Here is a 22,769-nt window from a genome sequence, read left to right on the forward strand (position 1 = left end):
TATGTCTTGGATATTGCGTGAATAAAAAAACTCAAACTCAAAAACATGCTACAAGCTAACGATTGTCTAACGCGGTGTTTTCTTTATTTTGCATCTCAGTGTTACGATGGGCTTAAGAGGGATATGGTTTGAGCACAGTTTTTAGTTACATTTTATGTAAGAAATCGATGCGTTTTTTATTATTTGCAATTCAATTTTGCATCTGTGCAATATTTAGTTATATATTGGACAAAATTAAGCTTTTCTTGTTCCATATTTGATATGCAAAACGATTTTTTGTAGATATGAAAAGGTTCATTATTATATGTGGAGGAAGTTTTTTTTGTTTTGTTTTTTTCAATAAATATCAATGTTGGCCTGCAACCTCGTCCAAGTTTCACATTTTGGCCCGCTGTGTGTATGACTTTGACCCCTGCTCTAAGCTGTGGTCTGCTGGAGAGGGGGCAGTACGGACCGGGACAGAGGGAGACTAAATAAACTGGTCAGGAGCGCGACCTCTGTCCTGTCCTGTCCTGTCCCCTGGACTCCATAGAGGTTGTGGGTGAGAGGAGGATGTTAAATCCATCATGGACAAGACCACTCACCTCCTCCATGATATTATGGGGTCCCTGAGCAGCTCCTTCAGCAGCAGACTGTTCTATCCATGGTGTAAGAAGGAGGAGATGTTCCGCAGGTCCTTCATTCCCACTGCTGTCAGACTCTACAACACATGCTGCACCTGATCACGTGTCGGTTTCCTTCCGTTATCATCTCGACCACTACTGGTACTTGTCGTTTTAATGTATCCATTTTTACATTTTGCACATGTTTCTGGCAGGGCTGTGGACTCGGGGACTCGGTCGGACTCGGTCATTGTTGCCGGACTCGGGGACTCGGTCGGACTCGGTCATTTTTGCCGGACTCGGTGCTGATTTTGACCGAGTCCACCGAGTCCGACAATAAAAAAAAAATCCTTCAATTTTATTTTCATCATGCTGCTGAGAATGCGCGTAGGAATACTGTCCACAGCCCTGCTTACGATCAATGCGGCCACGTTGAGTTGCACTTAGGCTAATGTTTACATTATGTACCAATGTCAAGGATGATTATGTCACCCAGCTTATATCATTATTTTGATTTTGATCTAAATTAGCCTTGAATAAAGACTAAGCAGTTACATGAATTAACAGAAAAAATGGACATTCGGACTCGGTGGTCAAGAGGCCGGACTCGGACTCGGAGCAAAAATCCGACCGAGTCCACAGCCCTGGTTTCTGGTATTCTTGCACTCTTGTGCGCTGCTGTGACAAAAAAATTTCCCGTCAGTGGGATAAATAAAGTTCTATCTAATCTAATCTAAAATGCAAAATGTTAGACAATCAAACAATACATACAAAACATTGGAAGTTTTTAAAATGGCCAATCGCGTCCAAAGTGAAAGAAAAGCAATTTAAATTGCGTCACAGCTGGTGAGACGGACCACTGGGAAAACAAGATGGGCGTTAGCGCTAGTAACGAGAAGGTCGCCAAAGACAACACTAAAAGCGCTTCAAACGAACTGAATAGTTCACCCGGCGCTCAGCTTTTCTACGTCCAACAAGGCGGAAAAGTTCATTTATGTATAGGATAGGTAATAATGAGACACAGGTCAACAGCTTAGCGTGTGGCTGTATTGAACAGACGCCCGTGCGTCATGACGTAATACAACACAGCAGTACCGCTGGGGCGTACAATTGTATCTGCTGGGGAGGTTTTCCACACCCTCGAACACGCGTTTTTTTTTTTGTTTTTTTTGTTTTTTTTTTAATTGTCCCTCTCTACTCCGCCTTGCCTCTTCTTTTGACCACGTACGACACATATGTCAGAGTTACGGCCCGCGAATTGATTATCTATGGCCCCCTGGATGATATTTAATTACTATTCGAACCGGCCCGCAGGCCACAGCCGCCCGCTGGTGTTTTGCACGCACCAACACTACATTTCCCACAATGCAACGGTAGCCCGCGATGTCACTGCAGCTCGCTCGCACAACGGCTTCATTATTCATCAGTCGTCAGAGCAGAGTTCAACTTTCTGATACCCCCCTCCTCAAAAATGGCTAAACGTAAGGTGGACGCTGAGAACAGGGGGTTTCAGGCCAGGTGGGAGGCAGAGCACATGTTTACGGAGGTAAGAGGCAAACCTGTGTGTCTTCTGTGTGGAGAAAATGTGGCTGCAATGAAAGAATTTAATTTGAGAAGGCACTATCAAACGTCTAAGAAACACACAGACAAAGACAAGAATATGGAATATGAACAAAAGCTACAGAAGGTGGAAGAATTAAAACGAGGCCTTAAGTCCAGACAGGCTATGTTCACATATGCTAAATCACAAAGCGAGGCTGCTGTCAAGGCTAGCTTTATTGTGGCAAAAGAGATCGCAAAATCAGACAGTTCAAAATCAGTCGATCAAAAACGGGTTTTGAGCCTCAGAGCCTAACCCCGAACATCGATGAACTTGTACAAAAGATGAGACACCTCCAAGTATCAGGCTCAGGCTCAGACAAGTGAGCATCACAGAGCAGTAGCGTATTTTCCGTTTTTTAATTCAGTTACATTTTTACATTTGTTTCTACAAGACGTGATTTTTCTTTGAAGAAAGTATTGTTTTGTCTGTGTGCCATACATTTTGATATTTTATTTATTTATATTTATTTTTCAGTTGAATGGACTGAGGGAAAATTGCAGATAAGAGCCATGAGAACGAATACAACTGATTTGATTCGTTTTTTTATTTTACGATTTGAAAGCAGTGATCGGTAGATCATAGAGCAGCACAATAATAATTTTTCATGCACTTTTGTTGATGCATTCATCTTGATATTAAGAAACACATTTTGTTTATAAAAACAATTTAATGTTTTGCTGTTTGGCTGTTGAAAATGTTTTCCCTTGAAGTTACTGACAGAGCCATCACAAAATATTGCCATATTCATTTAATCATTAAATAATGTACACTGTGTTAGGTCTTGGTTCAATAGGCTATGTGCAATCATTTCGATATATTCTAATAAACATTGAACCAGTCCGGCCCTCGGCTTGTATCAAATTTGTTTTTTTTGGCCCTCGGTGTGTTTGACTTTGACATCCCTGACGTACGACGTCCATTATCCAAACTCGCACCGCTCCCTCGCTGCACAGAATCCCGCGCCTGACATTCGTAACACACCCCTTCCTGCACCCGCGCTCTGTGTGGTTGATACGGACTGTTGGGGCGGGTGTTAATTGATATGAACCAATCGTCTTTCCCTCCTCACACGCTCCCTCCCTGAGCGTGCCGAACCGACGATCGCAGAACGTGGCTGTTAGATAAATTGTATACATATGTTATCATGCGTTCCCTAATGAGTACTTATTAATAAAATTATTGCGCAGAATGCTTGCTGTTTCGCCTTGCAGACGTCCACCAGTCCACAACAAGTCAAACGATGCTGCCTGGAGCTTCCTGACCTTCTACACCTCTGGGAATCCAAGAAAGTTGCTGATAGCTCAATTCATTTTGTTGATGTCTGCACATGGCATTTTGTCCTTGCACTCCTTTCTCATGGCGTCCTGTCTGTGACTACCGTAATTTCCGGACTATAAGTCGCGGTTTTTTTCATAGTTTGGGTGGGGGGGGCGACTTATACTCAGGAGCGACTTATATATGTTTTTTTTTCCACAAATTTTTACTTGATCATTAAGACATCACTTACAAGTATAGTTGACCACTTCCCATGTTATTTTTAGTATAGTTGATCACTTCACATGCTTTTATATCTTTATCTTGAACATATTCAAAACATAAAAAATAGAGAAAACATCAAATACAGCAATTAACACTTTAAAGCACCATATCCAAGTCCACTGTCTGTTTGCTCCTCTTATATTTATTATGATTATTTATTATTATTTGTTTATTTATCATTTATTCAACACTCTTATTTATTCATTGTTTATGCCTTCTTGGGTTTTTTTGTGTTGCTTGTATGGATATGTGTACTATCTCACCGAGGGATAGTGGGAACGTAATTTCAATCTCTTTGTGTGTCTTGGTATATGAAAAAAAAAAATCGACAATAAAGCAGGCTTTGTCTTTGATAAAACAACCAAATAAACAAACCAAAAAACTACATCTGAAAAAAAAAATATTTTCAGACGAAACTGGATGAGGGCGCTTTAAATTTCACCGTTGGCCGTGACTCATCAACTGGGTGGGCTTAAGAAAAATGGCACCAAAAAGAAAGTCATATTTTGCAAGTTACAAACTTCAAGTTGTAAAATATGCAGCTGAAAACAGTAATCGAGCAGCAGAAAGAAAGTTTGGAGAACCGTGACGTACCAATGGATTACTATTTCAAGTGACGTCAGTGGCACCGCGCGGCGCGACCCACGTAAGGACAACACCGGCATCACTAGCGGTGATCATTTCTAAGTGACACGGAGGACAAAGAGTTTGACGGAATTAAGGATTTGGAGTGACATAGAAGGTTTGAAAAACTATTATGGCTTTTACGCACGCCCGGTCCTACTCTACTGAGTCGGGGGCCGGCGCTCGGTCGAGTGGCTGTCCGCGAACGATGCATGGGGCTCGGACATGGCCATTACGCACGCCCGGTCCTCTGCCATGGAGCTATCGTCTCTGGAAGTCCACGCCGCCACACGCTTGGAAGTTTGTTTTGTGGAATAAAGAGCCGTTTACCAAACCCACGTCTATCCTTGTACTTTGTTAACGCTACAATATAGTTATATACCAGATCTGTGGAATAAAGACGAGGGTGACGTCACGGCGCACGCGCGGCGATGTTGACAAAGGACGAGGAATTTGATCGATGGATTTAATGGATTTAAAGTGCACGGATGGTTTGATAATATTATTGCTTATATTATAGTTACTTGAAATATAGTTTATCTATCGTTATATGAGCCTGTGGAATATTTTGAAGTGCAAGCGCCCTCAGCCGCGCGCAGCCATTGTTGACAAAGAACGATCGATGGATTTAATGAATTGGAGTGACACCGATGGTTTTATAAACATGTTGTTTATGTAATGGTTGTCCTAAATCACTCTATATGTTACGTCAGGCCCGTTCTCAGCTCCTCATTTGTGTTTGTCACGTTAGCATACCTATCGTTTAGCCTGTTGCTATCGTATCGAATGATTGATGGATTTAATGAATTGGAGTGACACCAATGGTTTTATAAACATGTTATTCATGTAATAGTTGTCCTTAATCACTCTATATGTTACATCAGACCCGTTCTCAGCTCTTTGTTTGTGTTTGTCACGTTAGCATACCTATCGTTTAGCCTGTTGTTGCTATCGTTTAGCCTGTTGTTGCTCGTTCATGACTGTTTTTGGTGTGGGATTTTGTCGAATAAATTGCCCCCCAACATGCGACTTATACTCCGGAGCGACTTATATATGTTTTTTTTCACTTTTTGGGGCATTTTATGGCTGGTGCGACTTATACTCCGGAGCGACTTATAGTCCGGAAAATACGGTACTTGTTTCACATAGCATTTTGTCCTTGCACTCTTTTGTTTCTCATGACGTCTTGTGAGTACTTGTTTCACATAGCATTTTGTCCTTGCGCTCTTTTTTGTTTCTCATGAGACTAAGCCATGCTTTCCCCCCCACCTGTCAGGGGCTAGTCTCACATTGTGGGTAGGGCATTCCAAATAAAAAGAGTGAGGGGTGTGACAGATCTTTTGTGCTGTCGGACTGCTGTAAGTCTGGATGCACTCCTCGCGAGAAAAGACTCAACATTCTGCCTCACTGGTTTTGTCTGCTGATCCTTTTGCTGATTTTGAACCTGACAGTGGCGCTCCTACCTTGCAACCGCCTTGGATTGGTCAGGTGAAAGATAAAACTGTCTCCTTGGATAGTGTATCTTCTGCAACTACCAGGCTAAGATCAGAAAGCGAGCCTCATTCCCAACTCAAAACTTTGCTCTTGGAGGACCTGTCTACTCCAAGCATCTCTGGAGCTCAACCAAGTTCTCAAGCGAAAGATGACCTGACACGTTCGCAGGGGAGACTCCCCGCCACCGAGATACCATCTCATTTTTGGGTAAAAGAGCAAGCTCATGCTAAAGGTGGCGCTTCTCTAGCCGCGACATCGACAATTCGTCAAGCTAAATCCCTTCCCACCGGGAAAAGAGCATCTCTTGAATCTCTGGACCAACTCATCTGGATTTGCAGCAATAAGACCCCACTGCCTGAGCCTATGCCTGTCAAAAACGGACTCAAGTCATCACAAGCCAAGGTGGCAAAGGTGGCTGTGGTTGAGCCTTCAGGGGACCCGGCACATGGTGACCCAGAAAAGTCTAAGGCAGCAGACAACAGCAGCAACCCGCCGGCAATAGTGCCGAGCAACGGTGGTCAGGATATCAAAAGCGGCACTATCGATCCATGGATGCGACAAGTGGCACCGGATCCTTTACCCCACAAGTGGAAAAGTCCACCAACACTGTTGTCCCCCGTGACCTGAATTGGCCTGGTGACGTCATCGTCAAGCCGGATACGACTTGCGTAGATGCCGGTCCAGATAACGTTGTCCCTCAAGGCTTTGAAAAGCAAATCCCTGTGAGCAGTGGCGTGGTTGCCGCAGACCACCAGGCGTCTTTCGCCGGTCCAACGGCAGAACAACTGCAGCCATTAAATCCCGGTTCTCGCCAAATACCTCCGATCTTAAACGTGCAGCCAGGGTGCGATCACAGGCTAGCTATGAATGGACCTGCAGAGGGTAGTTGCAGCAATGTCGGCCAGACGTACCCGTTGCAGTTTTACATCCAGCAGGCACCAAACCAAGGTGCTGTGGCGGTGAGCGAGCAAACGGCGGCTTGGCTCAGCCATCCAATGCAGCCGCGGTTGCTGCAGCAGCTGCCGTACCAGAGGCCGTGGCTTCCGGCAAATGTGACCAATAGCGCCCCCCACCTTTGGACCCACCATTTTGGCTCCTACTTTGCCACCCCCGTCACACTCTTATCGGTCAAGGACGTGTTGGCTCGACCCAGTCCGCCGCAATGACGAAAACGGAATGTGTATAAACGAATTGAGGTTATGCGCCCAAGTTTTATTTTGTAAATATTTCGTTTTTGCTTTCCTCCACTACCTTTTGTACTTTTGTAGTCAATGATGCCATGTTGCAATTCCTATCCAGTTGAAATTGATCTGTAAAGTTTCTGTCAGCAATTGGAGCATATAGCAAGTTAAATTAAATCCACTGGTAACCACTTCAACTTTGTCAGCATGCTTTGTTTTCAAGTGTAAAGGATTGTAGACAAGTATGTGGTTTTTTGGACAACTGGTGGATAATTAACTACCTCGCGTTTGTTTGTTTTTCCTTTTGTAGGTGCCAAAACACATTGCAAGACGTCGCTATGAGTTTGCTGCTGTGAAAACAGAGCTTATTTTTTATTCACATGCCTTATCTTCACATACCACGCTTGATTGGACAATTGCATCCAACTGAATGAAATACTCGGAAACGTTTCATTTAAAAGTTTAATGCGGCTCAACTGTTTTTCCAAAAAAGCCTGTGACGTATAATTGGATTTACGTCAGTGGTTCTTCCACATACCACGAGAGGGAGACAAAATTCCACAAGTGGCTTTTGTTTATTTTTTCTACGTTTTAAACGATGGATGTTTCGCCCAGTGCGCAAAAGTACCCAGAATCGCCTCTGATCGGATGAATTATGTCAAAGGTGTCCAAACGTTTTGCAAGGAGGGCCAGATTTAATAAAGTGAAGGGGCCCGGGCGCCAATAGTTTTTTCAGACATTTTTGAACGACAAACATTTCATGCAAATACACACTGTTATAAAACAAATGCTATTGTCACAATTGTCTTTATTTTTCAAATGACAAAATGACCAAATATAAGCCACTCAGGCAGATGTGAACCACTCTAAAAACACAAATTCTGCTTAATGACCCTTAAGGAACTGTGTAATGCATGCCTGATGTTTTTTCTCTGAATCATGGACACGACCAGAGTCGTCTTGACCGTTCAGTACTTGATTGTATCTTGTGTTTTGACTAATGCTAGACGCCAGTTTTTGATTACTACTGAACGCTCTGCACAGAGGGAAATAGTTTGCCTAACAAAGAAAAGATACGGTTGGAAGCATGATTAAACTAAGAATAAGCAAATACATGATGTATCAAAAGAACAGCAATAGATTAATGATGTCACAGCCAAAAGCTAACATAATTTCGTACAAAATGAAAAAATTAAAAGAATCCAGCAGTACGACAGTCTATGTCCAAGATTGGAGAAGAATGTTCACAGGAAGGTCACGTGGAGATAAAACCAGCAGGTGCCAGCAGGAGCCACCCAAAGACTCGGCCAAAGATGATCGCCAAGGCCGAAAGACGGGATGGAAGACAACAGCCCCCCCTCCACACACACACACCAACAGAACCCCACCTCCACACCGAATTGCCCATAATCAGCACCACTCCCATGCAAGCAGACTCTCCTTCGAACTTGCCCCACCCCGAAAACTCATCACCCATCAATCTCGGCCCACAATGTGCTACTGAATATAAAACTGATCTAACAACCTTGGACTTTGCATTTTCTGAATGGAAACTTTCCGCTCTTGAAGGGCCCAGCGCTGTATTGTACTTTCCTGAAAACAGAGCTTTTTGAACAAGAATTGTGATTGAACTCAACCAATCTGTGTAAGTCTAATTTCTGCTTCAGTGTCTTTGCATTTTCCTAAATCTGAAGAAATCAAACGAGCACGCAGTGAGTAAATTGGATAACAGGTGATTGGCAAAGGCTTTTGCCGTGAGGCGCAGATAACGCGCTCCCTAAATTGTGGACAGAATCCAGCAGTAGTAATTAATTTCTATTTCATTTTGACTCACAGCCCCGCGTGAAGAATCGCTGTTGTGATGCCATGTTGAGTCTACTAGTGTCTCTTTGGGGTGAAAATCCTTAAGGCAAGCGTGTCTTTAGAAATGAGACAAACACAATTGCCTTGATTTTCAGCGAGCAAGTATTGTAATTCCCATTTCTCTTGAAAGCGTCAACTGTCCTCGTTTTCTTTGCAGTCGCCATGCCAGAAATGAGCGGCGCGGGGTGGTGCTGCCACCCTTTGGTAATAGGAGGAATTACAGGTTCAAGTTTCTTTTTTTTTTTTAAATAAATTTTAGAATCAGTTTGACAGTGCAAGCGGTCCATAGATAATACATTATAAGACCGAAGCTGCGGGCCGTATGAAATCTGATCGGGGGCCGGATTTGCCCCGCGGGCCGGACTTTGGACATGGCCTATATTATAGGCTTATTGATAACAAGGGAATTAATCAATGAGCACGATAAAAACATAATGACAGAAATATCCTCGTACTAAAAGCCATTTCCCGCAGTGAAAGTTTTCTGAAAGCTAAAAAGAAAGAAAGAAAAAATAAGACTAAGAACATATTTACCTTGTATTCGTCCTGCATCAGGAGCATTCCAGGAGCTTGAAATTCGCACCTGCGTGAAGCTGGCCCCCCAGCCCACGCAAAATTGGAGGAAAATAGTCGGTTTCGTTTGTGCCTGTTTGTGCTGCAAAAAAATTCATTTGTGCTGCTTCGGTTTTGTAGATATTCTACATCTATTCTCTAGCGAGGACGTCACCCAGCCCCCCATTTTCCTCCAAATGGACCCAAAATGGTACCGTTCGTTTGTGCTGCAAAAAGTTTGTTTGTGCTGCTACGCTTTTGCAGATGTTACACATTTCATTTATAGCGATGACGTCACCGTATGTCGTCGCAAATTTGAAGCTCCTGGAATGCTCCTGATGCAGGACGAATACAAGGTAAATATGATCTTGGTGTTTTTTTTTCTTTTTCTTTTTAGCTTACAGAAAACTTTCCCTGCGGGAAATGGCTTTTAGTACGAGGATATTTCTGTAATTATGTTTTTATCGTGCTCATTGATTAATTCCCTTGAATACATTTGATGAAACCAAACGATAACATATCTATACAATTGTTGTTGTATGTGTGTGGACGTCAAGAAAACAATAAAGGCCAAGAACGAACAAAATCGGCAAACGGAAACTCAGCATTATACAGCTATATCTTTTTTTATACTGCCTCCTGGTGGTCGAAGAAAGCAAGCAGAAGGCCCCTTCAACAAGTTAATCATTCATCTTCCGCCCATTCAATTGTGCAATGACTGCAGCGTCTATGAGATACAATATTATAGAGTGCCATTTTTCTTACTTTTTCTCACTCTATTCATATCAAGCAGTGTTTGAGAAGGAATTGAAAGAATTTGATATTGTTTAAATCCGTGGTCACCATGGCGAACCAAGACCACCAAAGCGCGCCGTCCACCATTGTCCCTCATACTTACAAAGAGCTAAAAAAAAAAAAAAAAAAAAAACAAGCAAAGAGGCAATCATTATATGCTTTTGGAACCCTGTCTGCTCCCACTGTGGCATTCTGGGTGGTGCACAAATTAGCCTAGCCAAAGTCAAATCAAGTCATTGACAAAAATAAAAATAGATTTCATGAGGCTCACATGAAGAAAAAAAAATCGAAAGCAGCTTTCCAATCTTGAACATGATCTTTGATTTCAGGCCATTTTGCACTCTGCTTTGTTCCTCTTGACAGTTCCAGCCCACCCCGATGGTGTGAGTGCACACACGCACACACACACACACACACACACACACACACACACACACACACACACACACACACAAGCTGACAATGCCAAAGTGCGACAGGAAAGGAGACGAGATGGAGGGGAATGGCAAAGCCCGAGCAAGGACCTGAAAGTGGCTCTTCGCACCATAACCCCTGGCAGAGATGAGAGGCCCGCTGAGTAAGGTCGCCTGCTACGTTCATTGTATCCGTTGTGACAAGTCGGCAGTGTGTGTGATGGACAAATAAGTCGTTTTCAAATCAGATGAGTAAAAACTGGTCAAATATTTAAAAGAAGAAAAAAAAAGATATTATTTAAATTGAAGATCATTTGCAATTCTAGTAATGACACACGTAGGTCTGACACCTACCTCGGCGTCCTTTTTACAGCGGCTTTCTCTCCCTAAGGCACGGGTGTCAAACTCAAGGCCTGGGGGCCAGATACGGCCCACCACATCATTATCTGCGAAAGCGAAAACAAATTGTGCTTCAAATTCGTGTTTCCTTGCTAGAATTGCAAATGCTCTTCACTTTTAATAATATCTCCACCAGCTTTTACTCGTCTGATTTGAAAACGAGTTATTTGTCAGTTTGTTTTGTAGCTTTGACTGCATGTAATGCGAGGTGCTCATATATTCCACATCGTAAAATGCACGTGAAAAGAAAAAATCAATCATCAAATCAAAGGATTATCAAGAGAAAGTTTAATGAATACGGGAAAAAAGTGACACATCTCAATTGTTCGTAGAAACGACGACAATTCCACTCGCCGTTTCTCATTCAAGCGAGAATGATGCCGTCGCAAACCTTTTTGGATTGTAAAGAAAAGAAAAGAAAATGCAACCAAACTACTAAAACACTTCAAAGATATTCAACACAACATAACTGAACGATGATTACGGGGACCCTTACTTTAACAGTCCTTACTCACGTGAGAATACATTCATGTATGAATAAAACATCCATATTGAATACATGTTGATGATCCATCCATCCATCCATCCATCCATCCATCCATCCATCCATCCATCCATCCATCCATCCATCCATCCATCCATCCATCCATCCATCCAACCATCCAACCAACCAACCAACCAACCAACCAACCAACCAACCAACCAACCAACCAACCAACCAACCAACCAACCAACCAACCAACCAACCAACCAACCAACCAACCAACCAACCTTGTGAAATCACCAACGATAAACCATGTTTGAGAATATTCAACTGAAACGACGCAAAAAGGAAGAAAATGAAACTTAACTCAATATTCAACGCAACCTAACTAAACAATGGTTATGGGTGGCTACCCTTACTTGAACAGATGTCATTGTAAAACACTCACTAACTTAACACATAATCAGTCGTAGCTAACCTATGCTTATGGCCACTCCTTATGCTAACAGATGTAAGGGATTTTATGATAGCAAAGCAAAACATCCTAAAATGATCCAAAAGTGAGCGTGTGTGTGTGTGTGTGTGTCATTCAAAACAGGTCGTGTTTTCCGACTCAATAATTTTTGATTCATCAAACGACGGATTGACCATGTCACATCAGTCTAAATTTGGCACCGTCTGCTGGTGAAATTTTGAACTGCAACAGCGCCAAACTGCTTTTTAAAAAGAATTCATTTGGAGGAACTAACTTCCAACTAACCGTTTGTCAGGTCTCTCTCGTGTCAAGCTTCTGGTGAAATTCGAAATTGCACTTGAGCCCATTTGCCCGGGCCAAATCCGACACACATTTGCGCACCGCCATCTTACTTGACGAGCGCTGCGCAAATGGGTGACGGCGGGCAGCACCCACGTGATCCCACGGGGATGCCGTTCCCAGGCTCCGCCGGCTGGCCGCTCACTTTCTGGGCCGGATCTTCATCTCCACAAATCTCAGACAGGTATGCCGTGATCCCCCCAAGTCACGCCAGAATGCACTGGTAAAGTCGCAGGTGCCGGTTGCCTTGTACACCCCGTTCAAGTTGGAGTCGTGACAGTTCTTGTACCACCAAGCTGCCTTATACATATCGGCGCAATTGATACTATCCAACTTGTCTTGGTCGCGGTCTTTGGTGGTGAACTTCATCCCAGAATGGGAGGCTAAATTATCACCTGCAAAGCACACAAACTTGCTTTTGAGCACACGCAGGCGGCGCAGGCTCTCGAGTGTGCCCCCCCCCCCCCCGGGCGGGAGTCGCTACCTGCATTTCCAGAGTAGCCGCTCACAAGCAGCGGGTAGCCGTCCTTCTCGTGGCCCACCGAGAAGTCGTCGTAGAGAGCGTAGTAATTGCGGCCGTCGGATGTGGTGAAGTCGATCCGCAACTGGTAAGCGCCCGAGGCCGTCAGAGCGTGGATGTTTTGCAGGCCTGCAAACACGCAAAGGCGGCGGCGTCACGTCACGCAAACCACAAAGGCTTGACAAGAAGGGTGTCTTTGTTTCCGACCGAGCCAGTGCTCTCCGGCGAGGTCTCCAAAGCCTTTTCGATAGTCGTTCCAACCCCGATAGAAGTTGACGGAGCCGTCCTTTCTCCTCTGGATCACCTGCAAACACACACGCACACACACCATCAGCGGAGCAAACGAGCATGAAGAAAAGTGCCAACTTTATTGGGGAAGGCATCACGAGGGGAACTTTGGGGTGTTTTTTTGGGGGGGGTCAGGCACTTACAGTCCAGCCTCCCCCGTCCAGGTTCATGTTGCAATAAGCCTCGAACCTGTCGGACCCAATAAAGAAGGTATGGATTCCATCTTGGAACATTCCCGGCGCCATGACCTCACTGCAGGCTCTGGGCATGAGACCTGAAGCATATAAAAAAAAAAAACATGTGAGAGCGCAAAATAGATGCCCGCTTTCAACAAAGTGGACACGCTCGCTCGCTAGCGACCTTGCTTGCTAAGCGTGAGCTGATCCACCACCTTCTGCTGCAGGCTGGACAAAGCCAAACTGAAGTTGTGTAACTCCTTGGTCTCTTGTGACAGCTCCTGCGCACCAAGCGTTTGAAAGAACTGAAATGAGATCTCCAACTGGGACACTTTGTTTGCAGCTTTCAACAATACTTTTGTTCTTATTCAAAGGAGATAGTAGTTTGTGTGTAAGAGGAGGGAGGCAGGGAGGGAGGGACGTTAAGTCCTGAAATGTCCACCTCACCTGAGACATGTTCTTGTAGTCCGTCTCCAGGTCTTTCAGTGTCTCATTCAGTAGGCCTTTGTTGCTGCCAATCTCCTCCCAGACTTTGGCCAGCAGGCTCTGACTCGCCTCCAGGTCGCTGCGAATCGCGGTGTGACTCGCCTTCAGCTCTGCCAATGCCGTCTGACCTGCCTCCTGACCTGCCTTCAGCTCTGCCAATGCGGTCTGACCTGCCTCCTGACCTGCCTTCAGCTCTGCCAATGCGGTCTGACGTGCCTTCAGCTCTGCCAATGCGGTCTGACCTGCCTCCTGGTGTGCCTTCAACTCTTCCAATGCGGTCTGACCTGCCTCCTGACCTGCCTTCAGCTCTGCCAATGCGGTCTGACTCTTCTCCAGGTCGCTGGAAATCGCAGTGTGACTCGCTTTCAGCTCTGCCAATGCCGTCTGACCTGCCTCCTGACCTGCCTTCAGCTCTGCCAATGCCGTCTGACCTGCCTCCTGACGTGCCTTCAGCTCTGCCAATGCGGTCTGACCTGCCTTCAGCTCTGCCAATGCGGTCTGACCTGCCTCCTGACGTGCCTTCAGCTCTGCCAATGCGGTCTGACCTGCCTCCTGACCTGCCTTCAGCTCTGCCAATGCCTCCTGACCTGCCTTCAGCTTTGCCAATGCGGTCTGCAGCGCCGCCCAGTGGCAGGCTAAGTCGCTGCAGTTGTGGTCCGGGATGCTGTTGGGCAAAGTCGCCACCAGCGCGCCCAGCTCTTTGACGATGTCCTGAGGCCTTGGAACACATCAAGGGTATACATGAAGCTGCCATCCTTTGTGAGGAATGTAACTTGTGGCGGTCAAGTGTTTGTTCATTGCGTGCGTGCGTGCGTACCTGTTCAAGTGGAAGAAGACGATGTTTTGGATGACAAGCACGACCAAGAGGAGCGTCGGGACCACCACCAGAATGGAGCCCCAGCGTATCTGAACAAACTGAGCGCAAACGTCGTCACAGGCGGCGGCGGCGTCTCTCTCTCTCTCTCTCTCCCCCGACGGAGCGAACGACTTGCAAATGCTTTCAACTCGACCACGGCATTAGTCAAGCGCGTGCGCGTCCGATGCGTACCTTGGGCTTTGGTGGTTCGCCGATCAGTTTCTGGGTGCTTTGGTTCATCTCGAACCACTTGTCATTTGCCATTTTGTGCTCTCCTTCTATTCTTGCTTACTCCGAACGAATGTCCCGAGCTTGTTTGTTCTGCGTGCGTCTAATGCCGTATTTTGTGTTTAGCCAAGTGACGTGAAGTTTTCTTTCCACTTGACGTTGGTTTTGACCTTGTTTGCGGCAACAAGATGGGACGAGATGGGGCTCGGTCGGTACATTATTGCGAGAGAGCGCGAAAGCCCGACAGAAAAGGAACGGGCTGTACACAACACAGAATGCGACGCCGAGCAAGTTCAAGGTCTCATTGACAATATTTCATTGATTGATTGATCGGTCTTTATCTATCTATCTATCTATCTATCTATCTATCTATCTATCTATCTATCTATCTATCTATCTATCTATCTATCTATCTATCTATCTATCTATCTATCTATCTATCTATTTTTTCATTCATCTGTACATGTACTTTTGGACTGATTGATTCATTCCTGTATTTCCTCATTTATTTATTAGACACTATTAGATTACTAGACACTTGAAAAATTAGAGGGAACATTGGTGCCGACACCGTGAGTTTGATTCCCACGTTTGACGCTGTGAACGTGTGTGTGTGGGAGTGAGAGAGTGACCAAAAACAAAAAGCGCATGTGTACATGAGTGTGCAAGGAACAATAAAGAGGAGCAATACCAAACGCCACCACGGTGTGGTGTCTTGTCTCCGATTAGATGGACGTTGAAACGGCAAACCCAACCGACTGGAACACAAACAAAGACAAGAGCTCTAAAGCTGAGGAGAAAGCCAGCCAAGGCAAAGCCATGTAACGTGGCGAGCCCGGCGCTATTTCAGAAAAAAAGGACGGCAAACGGCCAAACGGCAGCAGACTTTGTCGTCGAGTAAGCATAACAATACATTTGATTGATAAGGCGCCTTTCAAAGCACTCAAGGTCGCCGTACAGACATAAAATAGCGTTAAAAAAAAGACTGGAGTAGCGTGATGGATAAGCTGACTCACGTCTCTGACTGGCCGACGGCCACAGGCAAAGATGCTCCTCCGGACACGCCGTCGTCAGTGGTCGCGGAACGGTCCTAAGTCCAGAAGAGGGACAAAGGTGTGAATTCAAATGGCAGAACTTCGACTATTTGCAGTCTTGTACGCTGTTATCAAAGAAGTTAAAAGACTTCTGAAGACATATTGACAGTATTGTATACCTTGTTACAAAAAGTGGTGAGAATAACAATAAAGCAACAGGATGTTGACTTCTGCTACGGTCAATTGTGACCACTAGAGGTCCCTGGTTAACCAAGGTTAACAACGGAACGTCGCATCTCCGTGTGTTACACGCGCGCACACTCACCGTTCTACGTTACACGTGCTTATAGATAATAAATTGAGTTGGAAAGCACATATAATGTATATCCAATCAAAAATTTCCAAATCACTAGCAGTATCGTATAAAGTAAAAGACCTTATAAATCAGTCATCATTACATTCCTTGTACTGCTCCTTCATACTCCCATACATCATTTACTGTGTGGAGGTGTGGGACAATACATACAAAACAAACACAGATCCAATCTTTATTTATTAAATTGATATTTTAAAAAAGCATTACGACTTATAAATAATATTCATTATAGAGAACCATCTAACCCTCTTTTTATTAAACTGAACTCACTGAAATACGACGACCTAGTCGACTTCAAAACCGTCCAACTCATGTACAAAATAAGAAATAATCAATTGCCAAACAGTATCCAGAGGTTGTTTGAGTGGAGGGAAATTTATTTAAGGGGAACACTTATGTTTATTTGTTGAGAACAAACTTAGTTACATTGTATAACAGTTAGAGGTGTGGAATTACGGAACAGCGGCAGTGAAGAACTCAAGAACCTTACTGAAGTTTAAAAAAAAAATGTCTAAGGACAAAATGTTGACGGGATACCCTAATATGCCGTGAAGTTGTTTAAGTTGCTTTTGTATTTATTTATTTGATATATTTGACGATGGTCAAATCTTGACCGAATCAAAGACATATGTAGTTACAAGGGGAAGAGTCAGATAAGCTTAGGCTCCCTTCTCCTCCCTTTTGAACAAACATGAATTTACTACAAAGGGAAAATTATAATGCAATATCAATTTATTCTTTTTTGATCTTCTATTGTACTATGGAGTTATCATTTTCTGTGTTTTTTACTTTTTTCTTGTATTTCTTTTCATGTTCGAAATGAACAAACCAACCAAACAAAAACGTTAACGTTTCGCTAACGTTGGTGACTCATGTTTACATTTTCAATATTGATACAATATTCTCTGCATGTTGTTTATACTATTATTGTACTATTTACGTGTATGAAACCATTTCGGAATGTCCTAATCATAAAGTATCCACTTAAAAGCTTTCATGTACATTGATTGACACGCAGAATAAATGTACGGTTGAGAGGGTGCGGTCACGCAATGGCGGCCCTGCCACTAGGCAGACGAGGCCAAAAAGATCTCTTTTTTTATTCTCTTTCAAAGTTGTTCTAACTCATATCAATATTGGATTCAAAGGATCAAATAAAACGGAGGCTGCCTTTATGAATGATATCAAAATATCCATTGATATGAGTTTGATCAACTTAGAAAGAAAATGATCATTAAAAGATGTTTTTGTTTTTTTTAGGCCGAGCGTAAGGGCTGCCTTTGAAGAAACCGATCAAGCTTCCGAAGGGCTGACCAAAGTTTTGATAGTCGCACACACGCACGCATGCACTATAAATTATGGAATTACAACCTGCATGTTCTGAAGTTCCATCTCTCCTTTGCAGTCGTCGGGTCAGCGTCTTGACGGCAGCAGAGGAAGGCTGGTGGCAGTGTACTCAACAATAGTTGGCTCCAAAATGACACACACGCCCTTTGAATGAAACGGCCAGGGCGTCACTGAGCCGGAAACATTTGGCATCAACAGCATGTGGTCAGAAAAAATTCTTCAAGGGAATTGAAGGAAACGAAACCTAACTCTCTCGCACGCGCATGCACACACACACACACACACACACACACACGCAGTCATGCACGCGCACACGCACGCACGCACGCACACGCAAGAAGAAGAAAATGGTGGAATCAGTAAAATTCCAATTGACGGCGAATATAAATGACCTTATATGGAGCCAAGACCACCTGTGCGTCACTGTGCTGGAAATGAGGGAAGAGGCGGAGAAAAGAAGACGAAACTTAACTCCCAGACACAGCGATATTCATCAAGGAAACCTTGGTTCTCAAATTGATACTTTTCTTGTGATGTTGGCAAAATAGCTTTGTTATTTGCCTGTTGCCGATTGATGCCTGGATGCAGGCAAGTGCCACCCATGTCGAAGGGAGCCGGACGGTCATTTTGCTGCTCTCTTGCATTGTCGCTGAAGAAGGAAAAAGAATTTTCTTTCATGAGATAGATCATCACCAAACAGTTTGGAGATGCTGAATCATTTCAGGGAGTGTACAGTCAGTCCACGTGCTGCCTGCCACTTGGCCAGGCAAGCTTGTTTTTTTTTTTTTTACTCAAGTGCGGCCCACGTCAAAAGAGTCCACGTCCAACTTTTCCTGTTTTTTGTTGGGTCTTTTCTTTGAACTAGCAAAGGAGGACATGTTGGAATTTCACACCTCATAAAACAAAGCTACAGAATCATCTCAGTGACTATCAGTTCCTCTCCGCCCGCTGGCTGGCTCGCTCCTCAGCAACCTTGGAAGAGCGCGTTCCCGCGGAGACCCTTTGTACGTGTGCACGTCTTTGCCCGACGGAACACGATATTACTTGGGCCACCTTTGTCCAGACTTTGGACACCACTTTGATTTCATTGGGGATGGGAGAGAGGGGAAGCGAGCAAAAAAAGAGCCACAACCTTTGGGCTCACTTCAACCTACGTTTTCAAGTGACGCCAAGTCGTGTGTCAAAGTATTTGATTTTTTTTGTTTTTGACTCGACATCAGTCAACGTGGAATCAGCTCGTGACAACGTCGACTGACTGAAAGATCAAAAACATTGGCTCACTCAATCGGTCGACATTTTCGCATCACATCAGGGGGGTTGCTTGCGAGAAAAGTCAAATGAGCAGGTTGTCACGTTTTGGAGCTAAATGCAGGCAAGCAGGAAGGAAGGATGGCTTCCTAAAAGACACTGGCGGTTTGGAACCAAGGGGGTGTCGTGTCCAGTGGCGTGCCGGGAGCCATTTTCCAGTTTCAAATGCAACGGGCCCAATGGCAGAATAATAGAATACCGCTGTGTCACTTGACTCCACTATTTAAGCGCTGACAATGGGGGAAAGATTTCATCCTAAAAATACGTACGTACATCATCCAACACATCATTAAGATGGTTAGCAGGCTACTGTAGCCTTTGAATGAGGTTTTATGTTGCATTATCCATATTATTTTCCACGACTCAAACGATATGCAGTATATTTATCTTCTAAAATGCAAGGCGAATCGCTCGCTCGGAGAGCATCCGAGACTGATATTAGCGTACGAATTAGCCCGTGTTGTGCCCTCAGCTCCTAAGCCTGGCTGGCTCTTTACCATTTTCCTCTGCGGTTTTCCTCAGACACACTCACTAGATACGTTCAGTTTCAATTGAGTAAAATATGAAAGACTAATTTGAAACTAAGCGTCTGGCCAGCGGTGGTAAAAAAAAAAAAGTCAATAGCTGTTTGGGGAATGGCGTACATTGTTAGTTTTTGTGAAGCCTTTCCAACATCATACAGAATAGGCGATAAGCGATTTCAAATAAAGTCGTTCAGTCTTAATTTCGGGGATCTTTTTATTGCGTCGCGACTGATAAGACGGACCACCGGGAAAACAGGAGGGGCATTAGTGCGAGTAATGAGCAGGTCATGAAAGCAACACTAAAAGCGCTTCAAACAAACTGAATAGTTCACCCGGCACTCGGCTTTTCCACATCCAATATGGCGGCAAAGCTAATTACCAGTAGAACCAGTTTCGCCACACCATAGATTCAATCAGTGGAAAGTCACCGACGCGCGTATGCAGTTTTCCGTCATTATGCGTCCGCCAGTTGGAATAGTCACAAGTTTGAGCAAATACTTCGCTTGACCAAAATGTGACAAACAACTTGATGCTTGGAATGAATTTACTTGCATTCTTTGCTGCGGCCGTGCAAATTTACGGCATAACACCTGGTAGGTAAGTTGTACTTTGCTTACAACTCCTTTTATTATCCTAAAGATTGACGCTCTTGATTTAGAACTGACGCATTGGGTTTGGGTTTGGGTTTTTGCTTGGTAAATATTCCTCCCATGTCTACGTACGGAAGAAAGATACGGGATACGGAAAAGGATTAGGGCCAGTGAAGGAGAAAAAAAACAAAATAAAAACAGGGGTGACAGGATTCTGACTTTATTCTAAGAATTCCGACCAAAAAGTCAGAATTCTGAGAATAAAGTCAGAATTCTGACGTTAACGTCTATAAGCGGGAATTCTGAGAATTCTGACTTTTACGGAAGAGGATGAGGGCCAGGGAAGAAAAAAAAGTGCGGTGACGGGATTCTCACTTGATTTCTCTGAATTCTGACTCCACTTTAAAATCAGAATTCTGAGAATAAAGTCACAATTACCACTTAAAAGTTAGTATTCTGAGAATAAAGTCAGAATTCTGCATCACCTCCTGAATATTATATGGGCAATATATGATCAATAATGTTATTGGATTTTTTTTTTTTTAAATGAAAGAGAATGGCAAAAGTTATGTAATTAGATTTTTCTTCATAAGTGGATTTAAAAGGCCGATGAGAGGCATTGAACTCAACATGTCAAGTGCTGCAATGTTCCAACTGCAGATAGAATCATTGAAGAAAGAAATTGCACAAGATTGCCCAATGTTAAAACAGAGCATGATCATGTGTGTCACTTTTGTTTTTTTTCTTTCAGTCATTCACACGCTCAATTAATTCACGACGATGACTCAAGTTGCAAAGCTACCAGAGTTCTTGGAGGCCGCGCATGTTGACGGCGTTCAGATTCTGCACTTTGACAGCAACCACAGGGAAACAAAAGCCAAACATGACTAAAACCAACACCAACTAGAACGAGCAATTTCTGGAGAAATTGCGTGTGAAGCCGAAGAAGCTGAATACTTGGGGAATGCTACAGAAGGAATCGGTCAAATAATGTAGGAATTCGAAGGGAAAAGCAGAACTCTATCAAATATGGCGTGAACATACGTATATATTATGGAAAATCGACATATCATGAAAAAGTATGATTATTATTCTTTTTTTTTATTACTACACTGCCACATCCAGAAGTTCTCAGACGACACAGCCTGTTAGAAAAATGTATATATACATACGTATGTTATCATGCCTTCTCTGATGAATGCTTATCACAATATTACTGCAATATATGCTTGCCGTTTGGCCTTGCTCTTTTTCATCTTGTGCAACAGAAAAGAAAGGTTACGACTGGGCCAGGAGAGAGGTGACGGCTGTGTCAGGCAGGATACTGCTGACAACTCGGAAAAAGAGAACGTCCACCGAGACAGAGCGTAGAAAACAACGCGTCAAACCATGTGTCATGACCCTCGTGACATCACGTTCCTGTCTCTGATCTCTCAGAGCCGAAGAAAAATGTGGATTGCTTAAACCGTTTTGCTGACATTGCCATATAAGTACGTAAGACCTTGTGCATCACTTCTTATTTTTTGCTCACGAGACGAAGCCCACGCGCATGCCCCCCTCCCTTAGATCCAAATAAAAAGAGCGGCAGTGCAAACAGATATTCAGTGTAGTGAGATTGTTGTAAGCGATCTGTACTGCACTCCTCGCGAGCATTGAATCCATATTCTGTCTCACTTGTGATTGTCTGCTGATACTTTTCTCTTCAACAGATATTCAGTCAGCGAAATCAACCTGACACCATCGCTGGAAGCAAACGCCTTCAGAAGCACTGACATGCATTTACAACCTGGATTTATTCATGAAGTCTTTTTCCTAAAAGGAATATTTCACGTATACTCAATGTATCACAGACTCAAGAGAAAATGTTTGTAATTTCCTGTTTGTAGTTTTGAATATTTGACCAACAGTTGTCGTATAGCACCGTGCATCAAGCGAGGAATTCACCAGATACCATTTAGGCAAGAAGGGGGAAATTGCGTGCAGCGAGCTTGCCGCTGTTGGAATGCAAAATGGCCAACCCAAGTGAAAAGTCCACTTTGGTTTTGTGCAACTAAACAAATCAAGTCAGTGGTTACCACCGGTTGGAAGTCGCATCACGAAAGTTGATATCTGGACGATTTTGAGCCTTTAAAAACCTTGAGACTCTTTCATCAAGCAATTTATTAGTATGAAATACATTTGAAAAAAATTAGAAAAATAGATAATATATCAGGTAAATAATAAAATAGTGATGATATCAATCGTTTCAAAATGTGTTACATATTATTTTCATTTTACAGATTGAGTAAATTCACACATACCCTGGCTTGATTTTAAAGATTGTTTGAAGGAAATAAAAATGTGAGAATTCTTACAATGTAAAATGTACATCCATGCCTTTTGTTGTTGGTGGTGGTGCTGACACGCTTGCAACAAAACGCTTGCTGTCACGGACGGCCCCACGCCAGATTCGGGTCAAAGGTGTGCTACTTGAAAAAAAAAAAGTCAATGGTAAATCCAATGATTACATATCTTCATCTTTCAAGGTGCAAGACACTACTTTATTCATGTTGTGATTATTGTTCAACAATAAAAAATGCAGGTAAACCAGTGCAACAAGAAGCTCATTGGTTACAGTCTCAAAAGCAGAGAAGTAAATCTCAGGTGTGCACTCAGACAGACAATCGAACTAGA

The 22,769-nt window shown here is 43.6% G+C and overlaps 1 protein-coding gene and 3 long non-coding RNA genes across 18 annotated transcripts; 3 read left to right on the forward strand and 1 right to left on the reverse strand.

Moving 5' to 3' along the window:
• Positions 1 to 1,782: 1,782 nt before the first annotated feature.
• LOC148380240 (uncharacterized) lies at positions 1,783 to 7,240 on the forward strand. Its single transcript, XR_015854881.1, has 2 exons — positions 1,783 to 2,148; positions 3,393 to 7,240. It is a non-coding gene; the product is annotated as an uncharacterized LOC148380240 (long non-coding RNA).
• Positions 7,241 to 9,426: 2,186 nt separating this feature from the next.
• On the forward strand, positions 9,427 to 12,115 carry LOC148380241 (uncharacterized). The gene is made up of 4 exons (XR_015854882.1): positions 9,427 to 9,669; positions 9,745 to 9,814; positions 10,617 to 10,830; positions 11,398 to 12,115. It is a non-coding gene; the product is annotated as an uncharacterized LOC148380241 (long non-coding RNA).
• On the reverse strand, positions 11,337 to 17,934 carry LOC148380242 (uncharacterized). 11 transcript variants are annotated; one of them, XM_088364794.1, is made up of 11 exons: positions 17,699 to 17,934; positions 15,934 to 16,007; positions 15,609 to 15,675; positions 14,651 to 14,748; positions 14,307 to 14,551; positions 13,795 to 14,129; positions 13,532 to 13,628; positions 13,315 to 13,445; positions 13,091 to 13,187; positions 12,848 to 13,012; positions 11,337 to 12,758 (listed from the first exon to the last, which is right to left on the reverse strand). In XM_088364794.1, exons 1-11 carry the CDS (start codon positions 17,717 to 17,719, stop codon positions 12,505 to 12,507), a joined length of 1,584 nt encoding a protein of 527 aa, XP_088220920.1. In that variant the 5' UTR covers positions 17,720 to 17,934; the 3' UTR covers positions 11,337 to 12,504. The 11 variants fall into 11 exon arrangements, with proteins under 11 accessions (XP_088220920.1, XP_088220921.1, XP_088220917.1 ...); XM_088364795.1 differs by having other exon boundaries at positions 13,795 to 13,961; positions 14,235 to 14,551; XM_088364791.1 differs by having other exon boundaries at positions 13,795 to 13,961; positions 14,016 to 14,551.
• Positions 14,565 to 22,459, forward strand: LOC148380243 (uncharacterized). 5 transcript variants are annotated; one of them, XR_015854879.1, is made up of 5 exons: positions 14,565 to 15,215; positions 17,588 to 20,103; positions 20,848 to 21,254; positions 21,365 to 21,586; positions 21,806 to 22,459. It is a non-coding gene; the product is annotated as an uncharacterized LOC148380243 (long non-coding RNA). The 5 variants fall into 5 exon arrangements; XR_015854878.1 differs by having other exon boundaries at positions 14,568 to 15,215; positions 20,848 to 21,175; XR_015854880.1 differs by having other exon boundaries at positions 17,588 to 20,099; positions 20,848 to 21,586.
• Positions 22,460 to 22,769: the final 310 nt, after the last annotated feature.

Source organism: Syngnathus floridae, chromosome 21 (genome assembly GCF_059516105.1).
Source record: "Syngnathus floridae isolate MCC-2025c chromosome 21, RoL_Sflo_1.0, whole genome shotgun sequence".
In the NCBI taxonomy this organism is placed as follows: domain Eukaryota; kingdom Metazoa; phylum Chordata; class Actinopteri; order Syngnathiformes; family Syngnathidae; genus Syngnathus; species Syngnathus floridae.